This window comes from Xylocopa sonorina, chromosome 4 (genome assembly GCF_050948175.1).
Source record: "Xylocopa sonorina isolate GNS202 chromosome 4, iyXylSono1_principal, whole genome shotgun sequence".
Classification (NCBI taxonomy): Eukaryota; Metazoa; Arthropoda; class Insecta; order Hymenoptera; family Apidae; genus Xylocopa; species Xylocopa sonorina.
The window spans coordinates 9,770,670-9,787,079 of NC_135196.1; the positions used below are offsets into that span (position 1 = coordinate 9,770,670).

General features: G+C 41.7%; 2 protein-coding genes across 5 annotated transcripts in view; both read left to right on the top strand.

Moving 5' to 3' along the window:
- LOC143422656 (uncharacterized) overlaps positions 1-16,410 on the top strand; it is a 431,772-nt gene that overhangs the window by 47,851 nt on the left and 367,511 nt on the right. The window lies entirely within an intron of this gene.
- LOC143423154 (uncharacterized) overlaps positions 1-16,410 on the top strand; it is a 52,562-nt gene that overhangs the window by 435 nt on the left and 35,717 nt on the right. Inside the window, exons 2-6 of one of the 4 annotated variants that reach the window (XM_076894266.1) lie at positions 39-282; positions 385-567; positions 682-909; positions 1,025-1,252; positions 13,476-13,625. In XM_076894266.1, coding sequence (XP_076750381.1) covers positions 39-282; positions 385-567; positions 682-909; positions 1,025-1,252; positions 13,476-13,625 — 1,033 coding nt within the window. The remainder of the gene's footprint in view (positions 1-38; positions 283-384; positions 568-681; positions 910-1,024; positions 1,253-13,475; positions 13,626-16,410) is intronic. The other 3 variants (XM_076894267.1, XM_076894268.1, XM_076894270.1) reach the window with 3 other exon arrangements.

The window sequence follows — 16,410 nt, forward strand, 5'->3', positions numbered from 1 at the left end:
TTTTATTCCACCGATCGCAATTGAACTTTCCCTATCAGGTAGACCCACAGCCGTTTTCCTTCGACGCTGATCGAGTTTTCTCGATTCTCCAATCCGTTGCAAGCCACGGGGGTAGCTGCGACAGTGGCAGAGGTGATTCGCCGATCAGCAATCTCAGTAGCGACTCGTACAGCGACGTCGGTGGTGCCACGCGTGTTACTAATTCCAGAACATTGCCCTCGTTGCGTCCTTACTCACGAAAACGAAAGAGGACCAGCGACTACGCGCCCCAGATTCAAACCGGTGAGTGACAGTACTCTATCGGTTATTAACGATATCCCAACTGATAGGGCGATCGTAATTAGGATAAGAATAATACCAAGCCATCGTTATTCTTGTTTAAAGTAACTCCAACTTCTCCGAGTCCTCTACCGTCGAGAAGCCTCGTGGCCAGTTGCGACAGCAGCAGAGGCGACTCGCCGATCAGCGACCACAACAGCGACTTGCACAGTGACGTCAGTGGCACTACCAGTGTTTCCACTTCGTACAATGGAATAACCATTAACCACGTGCCGCAGATGCAAATCGGTGAGCGATGATATTATTCTATTTCTGGTATTCGACACGTATTTTGCACACGCGTTTAGTGGTGAAGCTGAACTAATGGTAGTTTAATTAATAACACTGACCGTCGTGATGTAGGCACGTATGATACTGAACCGTCGGCATTATTTTTCAAAGTAAATCCAACTTCTCCTGGCCCTCAACCACCCAGGAAGAGGAGGCTCGTGAGCAGTTGCGACAGCAGCAGAGGCGACTCGCCGATTAGCGATCACAACAGCGACTTGCACAGTGACGTCAGTGGTACCACCAGTGTTTCCACTTCGTACAATGGAATAACCATTAACCACGTGCCGCAGATGCCAACCGGTGAGTGACGATATTATTTCATCTCCTATGTTTGATACGTGTTTTATGTACGCGTTTAATGGAGGAACTTGACTGATAATAGTGTAATTAATAACAAAAAGCAGTCGCGACGTAGGCGCGCATAGTACTGAACCGTCGGCATTATTGTTCAAAGTAAATCCAACGTCCCCTGGTCCTCAACCACCCAGGAAGCGAAGACTCGTGAGTAGTTGCGACAGTGGCAGAGGTGATTCGCCGATCAGCGATCTCAACAGCGACTTGCACAGTGACGTCGGTGATGCTACCCGTGTTTCTAGTTCGTATTCTCGAATAACCAATAACCACGTGCCCCAGATGCAAACCGGTGAGTGACGATACAATATTAATTATCGTATACATACTTAGTGGAAATTATAATTCGCTCCTCTTTAAATGATAAACGCCAACGATCGCGACGGGACCCCTATAAAATTACACCGAGTCTAAGAATTATGATTCACTGAATATTTACGTACACTGCAAACTCTGTAGCAAAGTACACGTCTGCTGATTAACGTACATGCAAATAATGCATGGGCGCGTATATAGGAACACATTGAAAATCGGGATTGCCTACCTGTTGCTGTTTAAACTAGATGCGCACTCTCGACAAAAACATAATTCTGTCGTTAACAGTGCACGCGTTCAGCGACGACACTATTTATTTTTATTACTTTCAATTATTTCCTTTCGTAGAAATTACAGTGATTTCTATTTTTCTAATTGGAAAAGGAAGGACAAGAGTAATTGAAAAGTAATTCTAATTCGGTCCAATGATAAATAAATAACGAAGCGAAATTGTGAAAAGTAGAAACTTATAAATTATAATTACCAGATTAAAAGAGACCACCCTTGTCGCAAGGCATTGAAACAAAGGCCAGTATTCATTGGTCTTCATCGGAAGCTATTATTTAATCGCACACGCTCTCCGTTATATCATTTGCAGTTATCGTACTAAATATTATTTCAAGAAGTTCGATTAATGAAAGATCATTACTCTTATCGGAGACAATTCTTGCACTGTACTTCGGTTCCTTGAATCGAACGTTTATTACTGATTACCTTTAGCTTTTACGACTGACGACTACGGTCGACGTCGTGTTAACGATCGAAGACGTAAAACAAGCCTCGTGAGGGAAGAATACGGATTCCCTAGAACCGAATATCCGACTTCGGGTCGAAAGGAAGAAAATAAAAACCATTCGTACACGAATTATACGCTCTACGAATGGTTACCAAATTTTTGCAAAGCGTTTGAGCGATCGTACACGCGTGAGAAAAATTTGCAACCTGTCCGTAGAAAGTTTTAATCACCAGCGATCGTAAACATTGCTGGACTCAACCTGATTCGGTGGTTCCAATTTGGAGGAAAGCCTCAGGACGCCCAGTATAACCGAACGAGAAGGTACTTATAACGTCGTTCACGGTGATCCGAACGAAATTCAAGCCACTCTTTCATTTGACAACCCGACCGAATGTTAACCCTGGTTTTACGAGCGTCCCCATTGGCCGGCGGGTCGTTCGAATCCGGCTAATATAATACGAACTTATAACCAAAGCCGAAACCTGGGAGCTGGCTCTTGCCTTTACGATCTAGCTCGTTTTTAAAAGTTATCGTTATTTTGCTCGCTTTCGGGTAAAATAGTTTGTTCATGGACCAAAACGGTTCGACGGAGGTTGAAGTCTAACCGCAGGGCTAGCCCACACCAAACTTCAATTTACGCTGAACGATCTGGTCTCGATTTGTATATAGCGGAGTAACGATATGGAAAAAGATATGAAACCATAGTTGATCGTGCCTTTTACGCGTCCCAATACATGAACGATCGATGGGAATACGCACAGGAATTTCTATTCTTGTTACTTTATTAATTGCATCTCGTTACAAATATTCTCGCCGTACGATTACGGCAAGTTCATTTGGTAATCGTTAATAACGAAGTATCTCGAGATACCTTGTCGAGCGATCTCGCGATCCTTCAGACGGGACCGGGCCGAACCAAGTTTTACGATAGTCATCCACATAAACAGCCATAAACCCGTTAATTGATTTACAACTGGCGTGTTTCCACGGATCCGCGATAATGAAATTACCAAAGGGGGTGGGGGAGGGGGGGAGCATCCCCTTATCACGGTTGCTAATGGAAGTGTGGCATTGCTGCTCCGAAGGAAAAGTCGAGCGGAAGCAGACTGGCGTAGGGAGTCGTGGCTTTAGCCAGGGAGTGATTATAGCGGATACATGGAGCTGTAAAGTTGGTCTTTACGAGCTTGCACTTCGAAGTATCGAGCACGGACTTTTAATAACGCCTCGTCCGTTGTTGTTGCGCCTGGGCAGGGAATGCCTTGCGAAATGTTCAGTTCGCCCACGAACACAGGACATTAACTCGCCGCCATTTTGTATCCCGTGCGTGGCGGCACGACTGGGTCGTTTGACGCGTGGCACTGACTCTTTCTTCCACTCTCTTCACTTTTTTTTTCCCGAATGATCGTTGCACAACTGAAAATGCGTGCAATTCACTCTAAGCGCTGTATTTAATGCTTTTCTCGCATGGTTTCTATACGAGTTCAAATAATTGATCTTCATAAATAGATACCACTGTTTAAATAGTTGATTTAATCTTGACTGAATTTCCACTTAGTCTTCGTGCATGCAAAAATGTTTGGATTCTAATCTGTGGGTAGGAAAAGGATTCGTATTATCTTCTTGGGCATCCAAACCAGATTCATTCGGTCGAAATACTGGATGTATGATTTTTAAGGTAGGAACAGTAGACGTTCGATCGGTTGTAAAGATTAATCCTTATCGTGGAAGATCTAGTGGGTGGTCTGACAAGAAATACTAATTCTTCGAGTAACATGCACGACTTAAAGATAACAACTGCGATAGAACAGATTTAGTGCTTTTTAAAATACCTCCTCCTCACGTGCTCCTCCACTGTTCCCTATAGATTGTCTTCGCGCGATTCTATGGGCTGTTCACCCGCGATAGAACCGTATATTCGTAATAGATGCGTACAAGTATGCGACTCGTAACTTTACAGGCAGATATGCGAGACTTATTTCCGATATGTAGAGGAACGGGGAGCATAATTTTCGGTCCATCGAGTGTCTGCTTTCTGTTACTCAGAACGGCACGTGTTTACGATCGAAGCTATCATCGTTCTCAGAAGGCGATAATCGGAAACGGTTTCAACGTTACCTGGGTGATTTTTCTCTTTCGCCACCGAACTCTCGAAACTTTTACGACTTTCGGGCCCTGTATCGTACACCAGCGATCTTCCCCAAATTCTGACCTGCGTATATATAAATCTCTGACTCAGGGCCGAGCCGGCTTTCTTTCTTTTCTTTTTAACTACCGCAATCGTTGACACATCCGCATTGATAGGTGGTCCACTTACAGAATCTCGTCAGCTGATCTTTTGTCGACTCTTCACGCACGGGGCTAAACGCTGAAGGGATAACATCTCTTGTTACGCGAAACGGTTGGTGTAGTATTTTCGAGGGTCGCCTGGCGCTATGGGGTGGCATTTACGATCTTCCTCTGTTACCGTTTCGCCGCTGCGTCGAAGAGCTACGACGAGATACGTCTGTGGGTAGATCAATGGGATAAATATTTGTTTTGCGCAGGTTTGGATAAAATCACGTATGCAATACTTCAGACTAATTAAGGATTTGCCAATTATGCGAGTTGCGCGTAAAGGTTAGAACGCAGAAACAAGAATTCTGGTATTTGCGTCGTACCATGTTCAATGACTTTCACAGAGCGCAGAATAGACGCGTTCAAACATCGATTACTTAACGTGGTCGACATAACGTGGTTTTTCACGAAAATCATACTTTCACTACGTTTCTTATCTTTAGATCAACCACTTGACTGCATTTAATGCGATTTCTGTATTGTTTCACATCTCTAGCCGATCTCTTTTTATCTTTATTGTATTACTTGCATTGTGATTTTTGCTGATTGAACCGCGGTGAACGTCGGAACGTCGGGGAAGGTAATTTCACGAACATAACACCGTAAAAATTAGAAAGTAACGCTATAAATTCAAGAACTACCTGGAAATCTAATTCTGTTTAGTGTCTGGTATAAATCATTTCACAGAACAATCGAACAGCAAAAACTGCAGTTTAAAATGTTTCATTTATTTCCACTTTTATGAAAAAATGTAATGCTGTTCCTCGAATAATTCTTCGTACATATCTTCATTCGTATTTCTTCCTTCGTACGCATCTAATTTTGTGTGCAAGGAATGATCGTTTCCGGTGGAGAAGGTAACTAAACGTCAAGTGCATCAAGTCAGTGTAAATGACACTGTTTTGCACCGCGACGGAATAGTAAAGAGTTAAGATTGGAAAGTTGAGTTGCGAGATACTAGTCATTAGGCGTCAGTGGACTGTTAAAGAACACAGGCATTTTTACGTGCGATCAATGATAGCTCGTTTTCCATAGAGGTGTTGGAAAATGCGGTCTAGAGGTTAGAGTTAAACGTTCTTCCTTATCATTTATTTTTCGTAACGTTATCTGACAGAAACGCATCTTCGCACGGCGACAATAATCCGCTTACTGAATTCCCGGCAGTACAAGCGAAGTGTGAAGGCCATAACCGAGGCGTAAAAGTTCAGATATAAGCACCGGACTCTCCGGCCGCTTCTCGTCAGCCAACTTTCCTCGTTAAGGTTGCACCACCTTTACGGATCATCTCGAAAGCTAGAGGAATAACTGGTTACCGCGTATATTGCATCCCTGTGACGCGTACGTCCGATAGAAAGTTATTTTATGATGAAAAGGCTTGTTTTAATGCCTCGAGCTCGTTCGTCCAGCTGCCTCCCCCCGGTTTCCTTACGGCGAACTTTGGTTCTCGTCGTAGGAAATCGTTCGACTGCCAACCCAGCCTATCCCAAGAATTCATTTTATCACCGCTGACTCGACCAAGTTTTATTGCATCTCTCCTTCCCTCCTCCTTTCTTTCTTCCTCCCTAGCCGCATTTTTCTTTGTCCATTTCAATATGCCATAATTTTCGTGACGTCATCGATTTCCTTGGATCATTTTTAGCAGACAAATTGAGTTCAAGTAATTCTTGTCAAATATTTTCTTCCCAAAATATCTCGATACCTCGAAGAGTTATTGTCGGTTAAAAAAATTACAATAAAGAGACAACGATATTTACTCGTTGTTAGTCTCGAGTCTGGATCGCTTCTAGAGGCAGCGTGATCGTAGATCGCAAAGATTTTGGGCACTCCGTTTGAAGGGAGGACGACGGATAGTAAAATCGGTCACAGTCGAGCGATTCGAGCCGGGTCTCTTTTACGAGGCAACCAAGTTAAATGATCTGTCACTTTCACCCCTGCCGCATCTCCACCCGGCAGTTTGCTACTGTTACAAGAATGTCATAAAGTAATACAGCACTCATTAACGACGGAGATGCACGTTTACGCATCGTACAAGAAGTTATTTAACCAACGCTCGTTCATTCCCGATTGTTCAACTGGTACGTCAAGCGAAGTCTTCGCAGAGAAGAGGAATCCGCGGCGGACGCAGACACAATCGTCCGCTTCATTCTTATTCCCGCGAGGCGCCGCGTCTCTCGTGTCCGAAGAGTCCTAAACTCTTTTACGACCTTCTACTTCTACCGTACGCCCGGAGGGCAACGATCTTCACGGTATCGCGAGCAGCCCCTCCGGGAGTGTTTATGGACTCTCGTCCTCTCAGTGCGCATTGTGTTGCCGTTCGTGTAAAACGCGTCCTCTGTGCATGCTTGACGAGCTGCCACGTCCCGTGACATCATCGTTTTCATTTCGCGAGACTGCGGAGGTGTACGGTTACTCATTGTTCAGCGTCCTATCGCGCGTGAATTATTCGACAGCGGAGCGAGTCGATCGATTCCCGATGGTGTGGCCAACGTTATGTAAGTAACCAGCAGAGTAGCCTGCAATTTTATGTATAACGTAGCAAATATAATGGTTGAATAGTGAAAATTATCTATCTTTGATCTACATATGTGCGAATCTATAGTCAGGATTGGTTGTTAGCAATTCACACCCATTTCACTCATGCCAGTCTCTACGTCGGCATTATATTGTTCAAGTTCGAAGGAAAATTAATACAACGTTCGCTTTTGCTATTATAACGAACGCACGTCCTGAGTAACATTCAAAAACGAAAGGGAGTCGTACGTTTGCGAACGGTGCCCGGAGCGAGCAAGGATTTTATGCGAACGCTTGACAGGATAGAATTTTACTGCTTCCGAAATGTCGTGCCTCGTAAAAGTTGCCGCGTTCCTTCATCCGGCTCTTTCCGCTGGAACTTATTGCGATTTCACGTTCGCTATTTTTAGGGGCGGGGAGGAACTGTTGCAAAGGGTTTCGGTTATACCGTTTTTATTGAAATAGACGTAAAACGGGAAAGTAGACCGGTCCGTGTATCGCGGAAGAACTGCGTAGACGAACCTTCTGCGACTTCTCGCCGGAACTCTCGCGTCGTCGATAAAACTACGGTTATACCTTTAAACAGATATCGATAAAGTTTCCTGACAAAAAGTTTCGACGCGTGTACTCGTTTCGAAACGACAGCGAGTAACTCTTTGCGTAGTCAGAGAATCGTATCTCGCTTCTTCTTTCGAGCTTCCTTTCTAGTACATCGCGAGCGAAGGATAAGTCGACAAAATTGAGTATATCAATTTCAACTACATTTACAGTGTGTATCTCAATTTGATGATCCTATTTGAAAGTACAGAACTAATGTAGACTCTTTCACAGTCGATAATCAACAGCAGTGTTTTTTTTCGCACCCCTGTTCCTAATATGAATGTCGAGTTGTAAATTACATAGCAACTCGTAGAATCCTCTGACTTAACGTAACCGCATACGAGGTGAAAAAGTGACAGCTAACCGGAATAAGGAAGGGGTGAGACAGAAGCGTCAGTCACGTCTACTTCGTTCGAACTACTGACGATCGACCGCACAGGTACGAGGAGTCGCTTCGATGGAGCTAGATGAGGATGTGGTCAGGGTGAGAATGTTGCGTTAATCCAGGTCGCAAAGAAAGGGTTATAATGAATTAGAATTCCTCTACAAAGAGTTTGGTTTCCTTAACAATCTTTAATTGTTGCGAATTGTCGCAACAAAAATGTAATGATGCGTTATATCCGAATTATTCTCGACCGCGATCCGTGATCGTATTTTGACATTTAAAAGGCGAAGAGTTTAGAAAATTTTATCCTCTCGAACAGGACAACGATCCCGCGGATGATACCTCGCGTGACGACGGGTCTCTTGTCATCGAAAGGACCCCTCGCCGCCATACACCCGGGGTTTCAATTACGTAGCGACACAACGGTATCATTGCTACAAAGCCTGTCTCCAAACCATCCCCCGTGAAAGCGATGTGCGTCGTGATGTGTGTCCGTCGAACGCACGGCCAGTGGTCGAAAGGTAGACGGGGGTTCTGCGTTTCTCTATGTAACGCGAGATCCTCGCCCGGGATCATCAAGCTGGAAATTCGTGAATTCGCGTGTCCACTCGCGGATGGTCGCGATCAGAGGAGAATAGAATCGCGGCTCTCTCGTTATCGACTGTCTTTGATGTTCAAGCGTTTGTGCAATTCGGGCGGACATTTTTTTTTAAGGTATTTTCTTCCTCGCTGTCTGTTTCCACCCTCTGTTCGTCCTTGCATATTAGAGCTGGTTTCTTTGTAGGAAATGTAAGAAACGAGAAAATTCATTTTCGTACCTGTTACAGTCATTCGTAACATTGTGCTAATCATTAATGTAAACATTATTATCGTGTTACTTTAACCAATTTGTAATTTACTGCTGGTCATTTTCGCGGTGACCTCCGTGAACAAATAGTACGTATTTTCTTCTACTTATCGTGATGGTAGCTAATTACAGGAAATAAACCGCTGACCAAGATAAATTGTTATAAATAATAATAAACAAAAGTTGAATTCGTACGCGTCATTGTGGAAAATTTCGAACGAGTGATGTATCTGTTATACAAGTGTACCTTGAGTGCAGAACGTTATCATCAGCCAGCGTAATTCTAGTTGATTCGCTTACTGGGGGGTTGCAGAATTCATGGACTCGTATCAACGTTTTTTATCATTGGATATCGTTACGAGCCATCGTTCTCGTCGTGCTTGGCGTATTATAACCGTGTGTTTCTTTTATAAGATGTATAGGCAAATGTAAATACATAGATACGCAGTAGCATTTATGTTGCACGTATATGCATATGCAAATGTAACTCTTGTGCACGGAAAGAGATAAGCAGATTGTTTTAAACCTAATGGATTATGCATTAATTAAGCGTATTTGAAGAAAAGAAGCCTATGAATGCACGTTTTTACAATACTGAAATTAATATAGATTTCTAAATTGTAACATTTCTGACACGAGTAGCGTTTTAGTACTAATTGTAATATTTCTATTTCTTTTTCTTTTCGCAAGAGGATCTCTTAATCTCTCTCATTATTCTCTTAGTCTTTTTACTATTTACACGTTCGACTCTGTATAGCTTTAAGGCGACAAGAGATCCTTGTGAAACTATCATTTCAACTTATCGTTATCGTTTTTGCTGCACGTGTCGCTACGAAGTGCATACTTGCACGCGCGAGGCGTTTCGTCATAGAGCATGACAAAACTGTTGCGTAATCCGCGATTCACGATATTACAGGTAATTACCATTTACCAATGTAACGATCGATCGCAGTGATGTTAACTAATACAGTCTACTTGTACGTATCGACTCGGATGATCGTATTGGGTTTATAAACCAACACTTTTCGCTCGAAACGATATCAAGTTTATTGAAAATTTCCCCTCGTCGCTCTGACTCGTTTCGCAATTGTTTTGCATAGCTATTGAGATGATAGATTCACGCCTGAGGAATTAAGTACACTTTCAAGATAGCGCATGTTGTCTTTTGCATGTTCTACTGTCTTATGTATATAGCGTGATGAAAGCACTCGTGGTTGTTGTACATTTTCCCTTACAGTAACATTGGCGAGGAACGTGCATCGGCTTTTAGCGAACTATTTTTATTGCTGTCGTTCCATTGTCATTCCAGAATAACGATACGCAATCAACCGTATGCATTTCGCACTCTAATTTAAATCTGCATCTCGTTTCCAAAAGGTGGCGCAGTGTTGCGCTTCCTTTGGAGCATGACGCATTTTTCTCACCGACATATACCGAATAATTTTGCATTCATTAGATATTTCACGACATAGCCTATTGAAGAAATATAAAATCTTTTCTCATGCTTTAATAAGTTTCGTACAATGCATATTCAAGTGACGCGTACTGTTCCTCGAACTAAGAAACGTTTGTACCTTTAGGATTATAATGGAATATCATACGTGGATAAATATTTAATTCGATTACTTAGTCAATACCATTGTTGATTAGAAAGCCCGTTTAATTCTGAGGCAGATAACTAATCTTCAGCCAACTGTAGTTAGCTCTGTTTTATTTTAGAAAATATCAGTTTCTTCATTCTTAGAAGGTAATCAGAGCATGATTAAACAACACGACGATCGACAGGATGTTGACTTGTAAACTTTTTCTGATCTACCCCTGACAGACTGCTTATCAAGTTCCTCGAAGTCTTCCGATCGATTTCATCGAGAAAGTCTCGTTAGAATTCCTCTGCTCGATTCTCATCCACAAAGATATATTTGTTTAACGTTCGTCCTATACTATATTTACAATCGTTTGGATGGATTAAGTGACTGGAACGTTTCACGTGTGTTACGTGAACGCTATGCATTCATACGCTCGCACGTGTATTTCTTTTCAACTGTGCGAATGTCTGTTGACTGACGTATTGTGCGTCTGTGAAAGAAAAGTACGTAATGCCAGTTGTTTCTGGTATTGTACGAGTAACCGCAGTTTATAGTAGCGGTATCGTATCGATACAAATTTCGAGTGTACAATTCACATGTCATCCGACGATAAACGGAGAATGAGACAGTGAATAGAAACAATGAATGCGTTCGATATAATTTAGGAAAATTATTTCCATTCTATGAAAACTATCATTGAATCATACGAGTCTGAACGTGTTTTCATCGCGAATGCGAAACTACGTGCGAAAGTCCATACGTTTCTCCACTAGAAACGGTAGTATATAACACTGATCGCGTTCGCGTGCTCCCTTTCGAGAAAACAGCGCGTCACGATAAAATCGTTACTGGCAAAATGGCGGCGAGTGAAAGGTTTACCGAACAGCGGGTAATTATAGAAAATTTGGCGCGGGTGGGGATGCGGTAGAAGAATAGTAGGGAACAAACGGAGATGTGCCTGAGGCCGTTGGAAAGAATAGGTAGTTCGTAGAGGGGGTGAGTTTGGGATCCGCGAAGGCGTCGAGTGACTGCAACGCGTGGCACATCGTCGACGGGCATAGAAAGGTACGGCTCGAAATCCCTCTTCCCTTCTCCGCGTCGTCGGTGTAGCCCTCCTCCGTCGAGAGGGCTGTCCCTCCGCTAGCTTCGCTTCTCTTTCCCTCCCTCCCTTCCTACGTGTGTCTCTCCATCGTGTAGTTCATTCGGTGACAACATAGCGAAAGCTTTCACAGAGGGAGGAGAGAGAGAGAGAAACAGCATGCTTACGCGTGTACGAAGCACGTGGTTGGCCAGGTTCACCTGCGCACAGGAAAGGAGGGAACCAACGCCTGGCGTCCTGCTAGCTTGCCACCTGCAGTATGCGTCCCGTTGTCTATTCGATTGAACGTAGGGGGATGGAGGACCGCGCGAGGGGAAGGTAGACAGGGTTCGTACAGGTAAAAATGGTGTAGGCTGTTCGGTAGTAGGGGAAACAGCAATGCAGCAAGCAGAAAGAGAGTGTAGCGTAACGCGTCAGGAGGGGAGTTACTATTTCCGCCTTTTAAATGCGATCCAGAGGGCTCTTTATAGGCGGAGCTGCAACACGCGGCCGCACCACTATTGGCTGTCTTAATATTTAATATATCCTGCTATTACGGACGTGGAATTACCGCCCTTGTCCTTACTCGCGGATACGGCGCATAGTATTTTCATTTCTCTTGCAGTGAACCAAGTCGGTTCTTTAGGTGGGGATATTTCTACCTATTTCATTTTAATATAATTTTTATGGGGGTGAGATGTTTCTTTTCTGAAGGATTGTTGTCTCTTATGGGGTGTTGGTGGTTCTTTTTGTAGAGGACTCAAGGGTCTGAAGGTCAAACGCAGGGTTAGGGTTGCTAGTCCAAGGGTTGTATTTGGATTAAGGTTACAGGATAAGGGATCACAGGGGTAAGTTCGCATAGCTAGTTGTTCAGAGCTGCTAGGTTATGGTGCATCACCCTCTAGATTCCAGCCGAAGCAAAGAAACATTATAAAGTATGCTAGGGTGGTGTTATATGCAAGGCGCATAAAATAACCTCTTAAACAGATGTAAATATTTTATTTAAATGTCCGGGGCATTAATTTTATAAAGAACTGCGTTCAACAGTAGATTGCATTGAATTTAAATATCGTTACCGCGCAGAATAGAATACTAAGCGAAATTTGTTATTCTACCTTTTTCTACAGATGCCTACGTATTTGTACCAATATGGTATCTATTCTGTAGCCACCGAACGACGTAATTTTCACTGTCTTCGATTGCTCTCGATTCGATTTCCATCATTGACTGTAACAGGTGTTAGAAAGTCGAGAGAAAGTTTGACTCGATTACAAGTAACGGGACAGATGTAAAAGCAAATATAATACCGAAAGGTGACTTTTCATTACCGATACCGATCATCACTTCATTTATTTAACAGTATTTGGTCATATTTTATTGCAGTCCGCCTTGAAAAGTTTCGTTGGATTCTGTAATTCATAGAAACCCGTTTTATTAATTTGAATTTTATATTTGAACGTTGATACGTGGAAATGTATACATCTTTACATTCCAACTGCGTTGGAAATTAACCGCACGTGTCAGGGATTGCACATGACTATCAAATTGGCAATGTTTTATGATACAATTTGAGTTTGGACCGTGCTCAAGTAGAGCATTATATATGCGCAGCCTTGTACATAATATTTTCATGACAATACCACATTTTCATGTTTCACAAATTTGATCTTTCACAAATTATATTCGAAAGAGCTGATTCAAATTAAATTTGATAAAAAGGAGAATAAAAAAGTTACTACGACAGAAAAATTGTAGCTGTAACTACGAAATAATGAGGAAATGAAATTTAAATTGATTTTACTATACACAAATGATATGTAAAATATATTATATGATTTTCTATTGAAATATTTTGCTCATTTGGTATAGTTGATTAAGCAAAATCTCAATGATAATAGCTGCAGTGGATAATCAAATTATGGTGAACAAACACTTCCAATTAGTTTTCCAGTGAATTGTAAAATCTGTAATTTTTCTGTTTACAATAATTTGATTAGCTATTGTATGTAACATGAATGTGTGCTTATGAATTTTCTTAATCATCAGACTTTTAGCTATTTTATACAGTTGTTTCACTTTACTATTGACAGTCATTCAATTGGCGTGTTTATTTATCGATCCAGTTCCAGATAGCAGTGAATACAATAAAATTCTACTGCAATACAACACCATGCTTATGGAATCCTTCCGCAATTCCTGGCCATCGCTAGTGCCAAAGTTCTACAATTTAAAATGCGCAAGGGCTAATCTCGAAGAGGCTGCGATCAGTAAAGGTAACGTACCGTGTTTTGAACTTTTACTTGCCCTACATTGGTCTCGCAGTAGTATTTTCATGTAACAGTCAGCTATTTCCAGAGAAAAGTATGATTATCAGCAAAATATTTCCTATTTAATATGCAATCACACGCTTACCTGTAATATTTGACGACCTTATCGGTACGAAGAAAATAATTTAAACTTTTTTTCTCTAGCCTTGATAATCTTCTGTCTGAAAATTTCTACTTGGGATACCATTTTGAACGCAATTCTCTCATTCATCGTGAATTTAATGCCTGCCTGAAAATTCCATATTGCTTTGAACATTCAACGAGTCTCAACGATACTTTGAATTTCAACAATATTGCTTGGAAAAGTTACTTCTTGATATGATTTCGTTAAGTTGTTTCTACGTGTCTCTTTAACGTCTTTTTTTTTGAAACGCAAGAACAAATTTGATATCGTATATCGACAAAGTGGCAAGGATAATGTGGCTGACTTATATGGATGGAAGATCGTTTTTTTTTCTTCGCATATTTTTGGCAGGCGCGTGAGTGGTACTGCAGCGAAATTGGCACACGTTTGTTTTAGTTAAAACATCGCAATTTGTGATATTTTATTGGAATATTTGAATTATTACCTTTCTAAAATAAGGTTAGAGTACCTTGCATGTTTCGTGAGGCTCTAAGAGCAGTCTTGCAGATTACTTAAACAATCTATGCAATCTTGATTTCGATGATTTTTAAATATGTTGCAGAAATCGATATTCTGAATAAGTTTTTTTAATACTTGTAACCGCTGAACTACTTTGGTTCTCGAGATATTTGCACAAAACCGTCGGCACCGCTACAGTGGATTCTGTCAATAATTATACCGACGCGCACGCTTCCACGGACGTCTAATTATAAGCAGAGTTCACTGCAGTGGTATCCACAGTTTTTTATTAGTATACTAAGAAATTGTTGATGTCGAAAGCTTGTATAATGTGACTTACAGATGGTTTTATCCATTTGGGACATATTTTTTATAACTGTCGAGAGAACAGAGTAAATTATGTTAAGAAAGTCAGTATAAAGTTCTTCGACGAGACTCTTTTACAATGGTTCTGATCTAGCTTCAAGGAAGTCGGTTTTCTCATTGAATTTCCAAAGTATCCGTTTGAATACTCGCATCTCGAGTGATCGCGAAGGCGCGCCGTGTTCTCCGAGAATGGAATGTGGAGACGGGGACACGGGTGCGTCAAATTGTTACAACGAAGAAGTATTTCCAGTTCTCGCGTCGCTGACAGGCAATGGCCGCCTGGTTCGATTTCACGCGATTTACATTGCCAAACAGTTGCCTGATTCGTGCCAATTTCGTTGCGTCCACGATTCTTCGGTTCTCGTAAACGGGTTCCACGGGTTTCCGTCTCGATGGTTTGAATTAACGAAAGAACGCCAACCTCTCGAAGATCTTGCTGCGCGTATTGCGTACGGTGCGCTCTTCTTTTTTGGCCTCGACGTCCGAAGATCTATCACGATTCGATCTGCACACGAAGATTTCATTTTAATACGCCATCACCAGGAAGATCTACATTGTCATACGTCTCCATCGGCGATTAACCGATGCAGGATTGCTCGAAGGAGGACATTTGGGGAGCTTGGAGGTGTGTGTGATGACACTTGCAAAAGGTATTATCCCTTTTTGCGCGTCTCTCGAGCAGAGGCGTCTGTCGCTATCGAGTTAGGTCAATGATATATAAAAAAAAAGCAATTACGAACTAAGCTTATATATGCTTATCTAACAGAAGATTTGTCGCGTGCAATTTTTTCATACTGTTAACTTTAGTTTTGCAAACGTAACATACACATTTTCAAGTTTTCGATTCATCCTTCGGATCATCGATGATCTGCTGAGCAGCAAGCTCCAGCTCAAGCATTTTTTTAAGAAAGTGATCACACTTTTCAGTCGTATCATCGGATGCGATATAAATCGTGTGTCGTTCTAATTTTCTACTCACGAAGATACTAGCCAATTGTATAATTCAACCAGATGGAATTTAAGACAATCACCAAGGTAGGATTTCATGATACTCTCTATTTTGCAATCTGTTCTCGGTAATAGACAGATGAGACGAAAATAGGGTTTTTCTGTATAAACAACTATTGGGATCTGATTGTTTTGTCTGAAAAATATTTAGAACTGACGTGATTTGCATTTTATGTCAGTGCAAGTATGAAATTCGGTTAAGTAAAAATATTTATTGGTACTTACACCTTACTTGCACATTATCTGTTTTAATTCATGATTAAAAGTCGGATTTTGGTTTATTTTCTACTATATAATAGGCTTCGAGGAAATTTAAAGAGTCTGTTCGCTTTCTTTTGATTAGGGAGAGGGAGAGAAATAAGAGTAACTAAAATTATTTCGAAATTACACACTTGGAGAGTTTCCCAAATCGTCTGTTAATTATATCGTTTTAAAAACGAGCAGCAACGGGAAGCAGCGCTCGATTTTGCCAAACAACGTGCGAGAAGTACGTGCAAGAATACAAATTGGAATTGGTTTAAAATTAGATTAAAAAATACGTAATCCACCGCCAAGGCCGGTGAGATTTCAACGCGTACCAACTGCTTGCTTCTCCGGATCACTGAATAACAAGATTCAACCTTGATTCGATTATACGAAGGCAGCAACAATTTTTCATTACCTTTTATGCGAAGGAAATACCGCCACACGGTAGACACTGTAAATTATACTGAACTGTAGATGAATCTAACAACGTCTTTGAACAAAATACTCGAAAGTTTCGTCTAATCTGTT